The 13,095-nt window shown below is 39.0% G+C and overlaps 1 protein-coding gene across 2 annotated transcripts in view; it reads left to right on the top strand.

Annotated features, from left to right (window-relative positions):
• Positions 1-13,095, top strand: part of CPSF160 (cleavage and polyadenylation specificity factor 160) — a 57,013-nt gene that overhangs the window by 7,333 nt on the left and 36,585 nt on the right. For both annotated transcript variants that reach the window (XM_089158870.1, XM_089158871.1), the window contains exons 3-4: positions 4,343-4,496; positions 7,556-7,691. In XM_089158870.1, the coding sequence (XP_089014996.1) occupies positions 4,343-4,496; positions 7,556-7,691 (290 nt within the window). The remainder of the gene's footprint in view (positions 1-4,342; positions 4,497-7,555; positions 7,692-13,095) is intronic.

The raw sequence follows: 13,095 nt of genomic DNA, 5'->3' as shown, positions 1-13,095 counted from the left end.
ATGATATGATAATTTCATATTTGGTGGGCCCCAAGTTCAGCTTGCATGGAACTAGATTTGTTAGAAAACAAGCATTAAATAATCAAAACAATAGCTGAACTAGAACAAAGAAAAGAGAGAAGAAGAAGAAGAGAAGAGAGATGAAGAACCAGTAGAAGAGGCCTGTGATTCTTGCTTAAGCTTCTAGAACCACAAAGCCCTTTTATTTATAGCTTCTAATGAATCTAATACAACTTGAGAGACAAGTAATTGTCCTCTAGAAAAAGGAAACAAAAAATTACAGCTTTAGTAACTTCCTAGCTCCTAAAATAGAAAATTCTGAAAATAGATACTATCTTTCTAAAAATTCCCAAACTTATGTAGCAAGACTCCTACATCATAAATGGAAAGTACGGTAGCATCACTAGCATTATATTGTTCACGTGAACAGTGCAAACAGATTTTACTGTTCACGTGAACAGTAAAAATCATACTTTACTGTTCACGTGAACAGTACCGTGAACAGTAAATATCTCGAAGTCTGTATACGTCAACAAGATTCAAATTTGGTGGGCCCAAACTCCAGCTTGCAAGGAGATAAAATAGGAACTGTTTTTGTGGGAGTTCTAGAGATAATTTAGAATTTTGTGATTTATTGTTGGGATAATCATGTAATCAAAATTTTTATTTGGGTAGGATATGTAGGATAAGTTTTAGTTAGTTTTAAATTCCTAAGAGTCCTAGAAGGATCAGTCTTTTGTTAGTTTTAAATTACCAAGAGTCATATTATAGTTGTTTTCGTATCAAGTATGTTTGTTTTGTTATTTAAACATTTGTAATCAGCTTATTGAGGATGGAATAGAAAAAATGAAGTAAAGCTTGAGTTTTGTGCGTTTGTGGCCCCCCCTCTCCTCTTTTCTTCTTCTCCTCCTTATGAGTGTTCTTCTCTCTCTTCCTCTTCTTCAAGACTAATTCTTCTAAGATTTCCCTTCTTCCCCCTATCTTCTTTATATTCTTCTTTCTTCTCTATTCTGTTTCCCATTATTTCCTCTCCCCTTTTTCTTCTTTGGCCCGGCCCCTCCCTGGTCCATCTCCTTCCCGGCCCAAGCCTCTTCGTCCCCTTCTCAATTCTCCCCTCTCCTTCTCCCCTCTCTCTTCTAGTCGAACCCTCTAACTCTTTCCCTTCTCCCATCTCCTTCTTCCCCCTGTCTCCCCTCCCTTTTTGCTTGTCTCTTCAAATCCGACTCTTGAGTTTATTCTAGTGGTTGTGGCCGGCATTGATGACTCTTTTGACATTGAAACCCCCTTTCCTCCTCTTCGAGTTAACAGAAGTAGCAGTCGTTCTACTAAAGGGCGCCATCATCTCAACAAAATTCTCATAGTGGAGCTCAAGTTAGTTAGGAAGAAGAAAAATAGGAGAATTTTGTTTTTCCCCTTGTATTTGCCTTGGCATCTTTTTATTTTTTGGATGAATAAATAATCAATTAAAGACGGAAAACAAAGTACAGAGAAAGATCCCAAAAGTCAGGATCAAGGGTGAGGATGGGAGTTGAGACCCCAGGAGACAACAATGAGCCTGTTCCTTGGGGAGTCAACCACCGGGGGGATGGGGGTAGCAGAAATTTTAGCAGATACATCAAAGTAAATAACATTCCAAATAGTGTCAATAGAGCGGAATTTAGAGGTCCAGCGACGGAGATTCCGCTCCCACCAAAGATGGTGGACTGTAGCACCAAAGATAATCTTGCCAATGCGATCACAAATAGAAGAACCTGAAAAGTTACTCAATACCCAAGACCAATCCCGGCTAAAACCAAAAGAACGACGGGAGCGGGGCCAAATGGAGTTAAGGGCTTTTCTCCAAAGAGAACTGGAGAAAAGGCAAGAAAAGAACAAATGCTCAGTGTCCTCGGTACCATTCCAGCAAAGGATACAATTTGGATTCACAGGGATGCGGCGGGACGAGGAAAGATTGGGTTGGAAGGGCTAAGTTTAGGGCTCTCCAAAGGGTAAGTGAATGGCGGGGGATATGACCTTTGAACCAATCCAAGGGAGGCTAGGGAGGGGAAGGGGAGGGGGTTCGAACCAAGTTCCAAGCAGAAGAAGTGGTAAATGATTTGGTGGTAGAGGGAAACTAGATAACTAAGTCTCGAGGAAGAGAAAATAGGGGGGAGAGAATTCCAGACTTGTGTGAGACTCTAGTGAGGAGAAGGGACCCAAGAACCATTAGAGATGAAGTGGGAGAGAGGAGTAGATCTGGGAATGTGGGTCTCATAAGCCATGCAGGGGGGTAAATAGGTTGAGAAGGATCCCCATTGGATGCCAAGGATCAATCCAGGAGGAAGTAGAAGAACTAGAAGAGATGAGGATGGTAAGAGCAGGAAGAGCCCGAGGCCTTAGAAGAAGAAGCTTCCTTCAGATCCAGGAAGGATTAGGAGGGATAAGGGCAGTCCAGAAGGAGTTAGATTTGAGAAGGTGAGAGTGGATACAGTGGACCCAGATAGAGTTATGATTTGAGACAATTTTCCAAATAAGTTTAAGCAACACGACGGAATTGACTTCTTGGATTCTACGAATTCCTAGGCCCCCCTCAGTTTTGGGTCGACAAATGTTGGACCAATTGATGGGGCGAAGGAATCGCTTAGATTCCTGACCTTTTGAAAGAAAAGCACAGAAGAGAGATTCCATCGCCGACAAGATGGCCTTAGGGAGGGAGAATCCCACACCAATAAAGGTAGGAAGATTGGAGAACAGATCGAATGAGTTCCACCCTACCAGCGAAAGAGAGGAGCCGGCTTTTCCAAAGTTGAATACTCTTGCGGATATGGTCCAACATGGGGGAACAGTGATGGCGAGAGAGCCTACCTAGGATAAGAGGGAGGCCAAGGTAGACAACAGGGAAGGAGCCTAGCTTGAAGCCAGAGAGATTTAGGAGATTAGAGCGCAAGGGCTCAGTCACTTCAGAAAGGAAGAGAGTAGATTTGTCAAGATTGACCCTAAGGCCAGAGATGGATTCAAAAAAGGAGAGGGCAGAATTGATGGAGGAGATAGAACTATGATTTGCTTTGGCGAAAATCATGAGATCATCAGCAAAGGCAAGATGGGTGAGATTGAGGGCTTTACATTTGGGGATAGGAGAAATTAGGAGCTGATACGTCTTTGTTTGAAGGATACAAGAGAGCACCTCCAAAGCCAGAGAGAAGAGGAAGGGGGAAAGAAGCCCGCCGGCGAGCCATTGGTTAAAATGGAGAAGAAGGGAGAGGAGATGCATCTTGGTTTTGGCTTTAGTGCATTGTTGCTAACTTGTTTCCTTTTTAGCTTAGGGCCTCTTTGGCTTTGGTTGGGCTGTGCTTTGCTTCTTGTTGTTCTCTTCACCCTCTGTTCTCTCCTTTTGGTTAATGAACTTTTTCTTCATCCAAAAAAATAACGAACCAAGTTCAAAACTGAGGTTTAAATCTCACAACCAGCATGATGCAATTGCAAGCTATGTTTTGGAATTTCAATAATACATTGGCCACATGAATGTGATTTTATCAGATTAATTTCATTAGGAGTAGTTTCTTGAATTGGTTATTTCTATTAGTGTATGATCACTGGGTATCTGTGCTGATTATACTAAGTAAAAGCAGCAATGACAATCCCATACATTTTTTTTTCTTGCCATCATCATGTTTGTGGTGACGTTGCTAATAACTGCAACAGTAATAATTATAAAAGCACCACAAGTTAACAGCATAACATTGTTATTTTCACCCAAGAATTTAAGGTTTCAGAAAACTTTATTGAAGCAATAACAAGAAGTGAACTATATATATATTAACCCAGTTATAGGGATTCAGGGAACTGGTATTCCTTAAATCATACTTGATCTATTTCAGATTTTGTGCCAGCAAAAAAGGGAATGAACTCACCATAAAAATGAAATAAATGTTCATTCAGTTGATTTTTGCTTCAAATATATGGTTCTTATTCTTAATAATACTAGATCTTATTACCTGACAACAAAGTGGTTGACGGAGTTGTCTCGCTCTATTGTGAAAATGATAACCCCCCTGGTGTGTGGTGTGGGGGGACTCTGATGATTATGTCTGAATAGGTATCTTTTGTTCTATATTGTTGTTTAAACCCTTGTTTGCCTGCCTTCTTTCTTCCTAAGTTGTTTGCTACTTTGCTGTTGATTAGTTTTTGGATTTTGCCATGTATTCTTGAAAGGAAGATGACAATTGCAGCAACGCCTCTTAGTATTGATATGGTGTGCATTTCTGTTTTGACTAACAATTTAACATTTCTGTCTTATCCTCTGTCTTACTTGGTTGAATGGTAATTTCATGATTTACATCTTTTCCCCCCCTCTATTCTGCAGTTCAATGCACTGTTTTGAGGGTCCAGAGTGGAATTATTTGAAAAGAGGTCGTGAATCATTTGCTAGAGGTCCATTGGTAAAGGTTGATCCTTTGGGCCGTTGTGGTGGAGTTCTTGTTTATGGCCTGGAGATGATAATACTTAGGGCTGCTCAGGTGCCATCTGATAACATGTCTTCTTTCAGATTTTTATTTCTTCCTTTAACGGAAAGCTACAATTAGCAAATAAATTCATTTTTGCCGCAAGAACTTTGCGAAAATCTTTCGTTTTTTATGTCTTTTTTATAAAAGCATGGGAGCTGCATGACAAAACTATGAATGTATGGGGCATTTCTAGATGTATTGCTGCAGGATCAACACATGTCTTCTTGTCATAGTTATCAAGGCGGCAGAGCAACCATGACATTGTAGAAGATATAAAACCAAGGCAATAAGGCGCGTAGGAAGGCTTCGCCTTGATAATATTGTGACACATTTTTGTGAACCAATTGAAATGTACTTCATATTCTGCACATTCCCATCTCGGAAATTATTGGATATAGTTATCTCCATCATGAAAGTAGAAATTATTGTTCTGCCTGAAGTCCATTTGTTGTGCATATTAAGAACACGTATGTACATATTTTTTTAATAATTAACTGTTAATTAATAATAGAGAAGTACAGGATAATTGGGGGGGGGGGGGACACATATGTACATATTTTTTTAATAATTAACTGTTATATTAATAATAGAGAAGTACAGGATAATTGGGGGGGGCATCAAAATGTTCTTGCCCAAGAAAATTACAGCAAACATCCAATATGGCTTACAAATGGATGGCATCCCCAGAATAACACTCCTTGTTTTGTCAATTCATTTGCAATCTCTCTTTCGATATCCATTATGGCATTTTTATCGCCTTTTGAGTGTTCTTGGTATCATGATATAATCTTCTAGAAATCTTATTTTTTCTCAGTGAAATGAAATATCGTGTTTTATTTTAGTGCTAAAAACAAATACTATTCATGCATATCTTGTAAATTAATAGGAAATTCTTAACCCCCAAAAAACAAATGATAGTCACTTGTGTTCTACTCTTACTTGCTTGAGGTCACTCCCCTTGGATTAGTTGGCTTTCCACTTGAATCTTTGAATGACCCTGTCTTGTGACTGTAGGGCTTGTACCGTAGTAGTCAAAGCGATGCCTAGCTTGTGCCTTGGTGTCGAAGTCCTTTCTTGGTGCCTAGGCACCTGGTGTTGCATTGGTTGCCAAGGCGACACCTTGTTGTCTCACTTCCCCACACCTCCCCTCCTGACCAACTTGGATTGCCTAGACGCTGATGTCTATGGCTTGGACAAACTCAGGGAATTGTCAGGCTGAAGGCGTGGAAACACGTTTTGGGGGGGGGGGATTTTGCATGCATCTTGTAATATTTTATTAGTATCTTTTATGAATAAAAATCATTATTTCTCACATTTGGTATTAGTTTCTTTTGTTGTAAATTTCTAATAGATTTATTTAATATAATGTGAATGTGAAAGGTTTGATTGATGGATGACATCTTGGCTTTAGCCACTTTAGGATGTGTAGCCACCCAGACTGTTTGAGATTGACAGAGTTAATCCTTTGAGTTAGCTAACACCAGCTTTACATTCTCCAATGCAATCAACAAAGTGAATTTATCCCAATAATACTATCTGATGGTGCCTAGTTGTCACTTGTCAGTCCATGTGGTGCTTTCTTAGTTGAGAGATGGCTGAACAAGAAAGAGATAATTAGGCTGCTTTTCTTTAGACCTTTTTCCCCCCTCCTTGGGGGGGGGGGGACTAGCAGATTTGATTTTTATTAGTCAATGTGCTTAATTTTTACAGTTTCCCATGACTAAATATGGTCCCATGCATTTATTGTTAATCCAAGTCAATTGGAATTCAGTTAATGACTCATTGGCCCAAATTTGGTGCCTTATTTACAAATAATGGTTAGAAAGCGGATTCAGTGGCCTAAGAATTGAGATTGATAAGCTGCTGGTTATTGTGGAATCAGCTGCAGCCTGCAATGATCTGGGATGATGCTTTATATTGCTTCTGTTTTGGGTATTCTACAGATAGTATCATTGATACCTCTTGTTCATGCATTCTTCTAGTGACAGACAAATTAGGTGCTTCGCGAGTTCTTTGTTGGCTTGCTTTCAGATCAAATGGTTATTTTGGCCTTTCTTCATCTTGTGCTCCTGACTTGAACTGATGCAGGCATGAGTTATTGGGCACTAATACTGCCAATAGCGTAAAATTGTCCTGGAGTAGTCTTAGAGAAACCTTCGAGCCACATGTGCATTTGTAGTCAGAATCTCCTCTGCAATTCCTTCCCACCCTAGTAGCCTAGGTAGCCTCTTCTGCTTCCTTCTATCTTGGCCAACCCCCAAATCATTACCTGTTTTTAATTATTTTTTATTCCTATCACATTCCTGCCACTATCCCAATACTATTTTATGTGGGAAACCGAATCATCCCCTTTTAGAGAGTCAAAAGAGTCTTGAACAATATGGTCTGGAGTCAAGGGCCTCCCTGTGTTCTATATGGTCTGGAGTCAAAGAGTCTTGAACAATATGGTCTGGAGTCATGAGCCTCCCATGCTGGGGCCTTCAACTTGTCATGTTTGTTGTCAATGTCCTAAAATATCCCTTTCATCTTTAAGTAATAGAGAGATAAAACCCCTTTATATTTCTTCAAATGCTGAAGAGTTTTACTTTATTTCAGCACTCTTTTTCCTTTTCCTTTTGTTTCTGAAAGGATTTGCTAACCTTCAGAGACCTCACTGGTTGCTGATATACTCATGCAAACACATCACACAAGATTCTTGGCATTGGAAACCCTTAAAATAGATGGAATTAAAAATAAAAATAAATTTTATGGGAAGTGATTAGGCTGTAAGCTTCATAAAGCTCTCAAAACTCTAGTATCTGCGAGGTTGGCACTTTTGTTTGGTGATGGTTGCTGAAATCTCCATCTTAGTTTGGAGGTGCTCTACTTGTTTTACCTTTGTTTTACATTATACTGTCTTAGTAGGCATAGTTGTCTTTCAGAAAAATGGGCTTAGTTTACTGATCAGAAAAATAAAATTTGTTCTCATGAGTAAACTCAGTTCCATAGGTTTTCTATTTACTTGGTAAACTTTGCAGTGCAGGTTTCTTCCATTTGGTTACTTGGTAGTCTTAATTTTCCCTTTTTTATAGGCTGGTTATGGCTTAGGTGGAGATGATGAGGCTAATGGTTCTGGAGGAACTGTGTCTGCTCGAATAGAGTCATCGTATGTAATGAGCCTACGTGATTTGGACATGAAGCATGTGAAAGATTTTACGTTTGTGCATGGTGAGGGAACTTAACAATTATCCTTTGTTGGCCATGTACTTCAACATAATGTCCACTTATCATTTGTGAGCAGATATGTAATCAGTAACAATGTGAAGGGTTAGGATCTGGAGAGTTTGTGCTTGGAAAGTTGAGAGAATTGCCTTGAGCATAGCTTTCTTGTCACCTTCCCCAGAGACAGCAGTGGAATGTAATTTAAATGGAAATTCTTTAAATATTTGATTAGTTATCTTGCTTCAAGAATCTGCCTTAACTTTTATTTTATGGTCACTTTAATACCTTTGTTTATCATTGCTGTGATTGATAATTTTTTAACAGTTGGTGCCATTTTTGTCATAGTCTTCTGTTTTTCATCAGATGTTAGGATATTTACCTCGAGTATTATTGTCCTGTGACACTTAACTTTGTCTATAGCTGACCACGGTTTTCTTTTCGGGGGGAGGGGGACTGTATCTGTTGTAGTGTGCTTGTCTCTTTGACTTTCCTTTCTTTGTAATTAGTTGTAGGCTTGTACACTAATGTTAGGACCACTACTGAGAGACTATTGCTTTGTGATTATGAGGGAATATACCATGACAGGTTTATGGCTGTGTAGATTTACCTCTCCTAGAACCTGCACTGATGTGAACTTCATGCTCTGGTATATCATATATCTATGATATCCTATATATCTATCTGTTTTGACAGTTGTGCTGGGGTTTTCTGGTTTGCGGTGTACAGCCACATATGCTACATATGCTACCTCATTTGATCTAAGCCTCTAGTGGGTACTGGAGACATAGGACCAGATTGTATCTCAAGCTGAGTTTGAGTGGAGTTACTTTGTGAACTTTATAGCCGAAAGGCACCATTGAGGTTGATAAAAAATCATTAAAAAACAGAAGGGAATTTAGTGTCCCTTTCATGATACTGTGAGGCTTTCACTGATGACTACTAAATTCAACAAAAGGAACAATCTGCTGGGCATAATAAAATGATGCATCTTAAAAGGTAAGCTGAAGTGCACTGGTGAATCAGGATGTTTATGGAGGGAAATCTTATCTTGTAGCGCTGCTAAAGAAAATAATTTCCTAATGGTTTGTAATATAAGTTTGTGGATGGAATTTGTGACATGTAAGATATGAAAGCTGAATAGCTTGGCCACCTACATTAGGAATTTTACCAGGTCTGTCAGAATGGACTATCAGTCACATCCAAAGATTAAGATTAAATTGGAATAAAAGATTTTCTATCTTCAAAATCTTACCTCAACCTTTGGATGTGACTGATGGACATGTATCCTTCATCCAGAGGGGAATAAATGGTCCATTTCTAACCTGATAAAATTCACCTACATCACTGAACTTCCAGATGAATTGCAGAGCAGTCACAATTAGTTTTCTAAAACTTGATGCTTTTCAAGGGTTTAAGCATGCATAGAGACTAATCTAAAACCATTGAAAGGTGGATTGAAGCCCTTTAAGAGATCCTTGATATGGAGGAAGTGATTTTGTAGGTTGCGTATATTTTTTTAGTGAACTGGAGTGGTTAACGAATAAGAACAAGCACAAGGGTTGCTGGAATGGAGTGGAAGTGTATCAACCCTGCTGCTTTTGCTAGGTTATTCAATTGTCAATAGAGTTGAGTGCTTTTTAACCCCAGGGTGTTTGATGCTTTTCCAAGGTTATTCAATTTTAATATACAGACATGGACCTTTATTTTTATTTTTAAAATCTATTGTTCTTTATTTATGTTTATTCTCGGAAATGTGTTTAATACTCAATATATGGAGTTATCAGTAATTAGCCAAATATTTGTTTGTAATATCTGACCTTCCTAGACTCTGCTAAATGCAGGAACCTTGTGCATTTGATAGGACATTTTTATATGGAAGTATCAATTGCTCTGTAATATTTTATAGTTTCTATGAGTTAAGGAGCCAGAATTGAGAAAAAGACACAGAGGAAGATGAAGAAGAACTCGTCAGAATTGGAAGAGCCAGGATTGAACTGGTGACAGCCTTTATCCCTTTATCAACCTTATATAGGCTGCAACACTGGAGTTCAATTAGGAAACAAAATAGAAAGTAAAATAAGAAAAGAATTCCGTCGAGTGCCTTTTGGGCTTGCCACTTGATCCTGAGAAAGTCTTCTTCTCCCTGTTACCTTTTTACCTTTAGTACTCCAATGCTTCCCTTCAAGTTCGAGCATATACATAAAAAATGCCCAACTTGCTATAAATGGAATCAACTCTCTCAGTTCCCAAAGCCTCTGTAAGTAGATCTGCTAGTTGCTTCTTTGTGCGGACATCTATGAGAAACAATGCCTTACTGCAGTTCCACTCGAACAAAGTGGCAGTTGACTTCAGTATGTTATGTATGCTCATGAAACACAGGGTTTGAAGCTATATGAATGCTTTGCGTAGCTATATGGTTCATAGCTGAATCATCAACAAAGCCTGGTTCAATAAGTAGTTGTCTGATACATATTAACTCACAAGTGACATTTGCCATGGCTTGATACTCTGATTCTGCACTTGACCAAGCAACCACTATTTGTTTCTAACTCTTCCACGACACTAGATTTTCCTTAACAAACGGAAAATAACCTGTGGTTGATCTTCTATCCATTGGAGATCCAGCTCAGTCTGCATGAGGAAAAACCTTCAACTCATCTATGTCCACGATCAATATAGATTAGTACACACCCAGGTGCTTCCTTAAGATCCCTCAATATCCTCATGACATCATTCCTTTGAGAAGTCTGAGGATCTGACAGAAATCAACTCAGAACACTGACGTTAAAGGTAGTATTAGGTTGAGTCACGGTCAAATAATTTAACTTGCCCACAAGTCTCCCGTGCATCTCAAGATTATCAGGAATGGTTCCATTGTTTGGCATAAGTTTTTGATTAGAGTCCATGGGGGCATCCAAGGGTTTAAACTCTCGCATACCTGTTTCAGATAATAAATCAGTCACAGACTTCCGTTTGGACAAGAAGATGCCCTTCCTTGACTGTGTGACTTCGACGCCTAAGAAATACTTGAGTTTCCCTAAGTCTTTAGTCCAATTTTTTTTGTTGTAGATGCATCTTCAACTTCTCATTACCTAATAAATCACCCCTTGTAAGTTGTAATAACAATGTTGTCAACATAAACAACAAGAAATATTTTATAGAATGTCTGAAAAACACAGAATGATCACTTTCACGTTAACCCAAACTCTAATGCAACTGTAGTGGATCTTGCAAACTATGCCTAAGGTTACTGTTTCAGTCCATATAAGGATTTCTTGAGCATGCCGCATGTGATATGTCCTTAAACAAATACAGTCCCCCAGATTCATGGCCTATACAAATTGTCTTATTCCTTCTAGGATCCTGAAAAAGATAAAAATCAGAAAAAGGTGACAGTACAGTTGTAATCGGAGGTGAATTTATGAACAGATAATAAGTAGAAAGGGAAGTCAGCTAAATAAATGACTGAGATAGGGATAACAAAGGGTAAGACGGATGGTACTTGTGCCTTTGACTTTACCATGGGAACCATCAACAGGTGTAACGGTCAAAGAAGATGAACAAAAGATAAGAAGATGCCAGAGATCCCAGTCGTATGGCCAAAAGCTCCTGACTCAATAATCTAGGGGCAAGATGCAGTTGAAAGGTGGGTGGTGGCATTACCTGTGTGAACAAAGGTGGCAATGGAGGGTTGTGACTGAGTGGCCTGAAATTGGTTAATGCAAACATAATCCTCATTTGACATTCTTAGTCTTAACACTTAGGTGGTGATGTAGTAGTAGAGTGGTGGTAGTATTAGTAACCTGTGTAAGCTTGCCATGAAGTTGATGCAGAATTGAAGACATATTTACGAAAGAAGAAGCCCATTGGGTTAGGCCCATCAAAGGCCTAAAGTTGTCACCTAAATCAGCCTATGGCTTTCATGGGCTAGGACTGTTTTAGTGGGTTAAAGTTAGCCCACATATGTTGAACTTCATAGTCTAGACCTAAGCCTAAATCTAGTTTTTGAAAAGTCAATAAAAGGGGCTTTAGTTTGAAAATAAGAGAACTCATTGTCAAAGGAGTTCTCCTTTGTCAAGAGTTAGGTAGTAGTTGAGTTATTAATAGGTAGGTGGTGTTAGCTAGTGGTTAGATGTTGCCATTAATGTTTATGTCTCTTTAGAATGCTATATAAAGAGACTTATGTAAGTGGTGAAAAAACAACTTGTGAAACGAAATCAAATTGCTTGCTAGCATTCCTCCTCTTGGAGAACCCTTGTGTTTGATCAAGGTAGATTGGTGTTCGATCCAATTGATCCACCTTGCTGTGAGAAGCCGGGTGTTACATGTTACTTTGTTGTCCTTATTGTTCTCTTAATTCTCTTATATTGTTCCATCCATTCTTCTTTATAGCATACTGCTGTTTTGAAAACCTAGTTAGTCCTTGTTCTTAAACCAATATCCTTGTTCTACCACTTCGGTTTTCAGCCTTCCATTATATCTGAATTTTATCTATTTTAAGTCTATCAAATCTGAAGTTGATTCCCTGTGAAAGGTCCTATTTGGCTACTGTTTTGATCATTCAAATACAGTACTACATTAGAAGTTTCTAGCAAAACCACTGGATATGTCCAGGACGACCAAAGTGGTGGTAGGTGTTTACTGTCCCTGAAGTATCTGAAGATCCTTGTAAAAATTTTTAATAGAACTTCCTCCATGACCACATCTTGAAGCCTGTCCTCTGGTAGTACCACGAGTAGGGTTGAAAGACGCAAGAGATGAATTACCCACTGAAGTATTATCATAGGAGTTCTTGTGGGACACTCGGAGAACATGGGAACATGTATCTGTCAGTGGGGGAATCTTATATCCTCCATGAATTTGAGAATGGACTGAATCAAGCTCCTTTCCAAGACCTCCCAAGAACCCCATCACTGCAAGTTGTTCTTGCTAGTTTTGCATTTGTTTCACATCGTAGGTGATAAAATAGAGTTTAGTTCTTCAAACATTCTTTCAAGATCCGCAAAATATTGAGTCAGGGGCCTGCCCTTCAGACCAACCCTATAAAACTTCTGTGATAACTCAAAAATAAGACAATTTATTTTGGTTAGAACATAATATATTTAAATATTCCCATGAGGCTTTTACTGTGTCAAGATGGGTCACTAAATCCACAATATTATTAAAAAAAGAGTTAAACATTTGCCCCAAAATACAGGCATCAGTAGTCTCCCGTGCTGCCTCACCTGAAGGGTCAGTCTGTTTCAAACGAGCTTGCTGTCCACGGCCAGTAGGAACAGCCTTAACGATAATTGGCAGCTCCTTCTAACCTTTTTCCAGTCACACAATGGGATGTTGAGGCCACAACTCATAATATTCCTCGAGTCGTTACTCGTTAGTGGATTGTGTAAGATCTCCCATTATATAATAA

This window comes from Hakea prostrata, chromosome 6 (assembly GCF_041222555.1).
Source record: "Hakea prostrata isolate BN-2017 chromosome 6, UWA_Hpros_2, whole genome shotgun sequence".
NCBI lineage: Eukaryota > Viridiplantae > Streptophyta > Magnoliopsida > Proteales > Proteaceae > Hakea > Hakea prostrata.
This window is presented reverse-complemented; position numbering and strand designations above follow the sequence as displayed.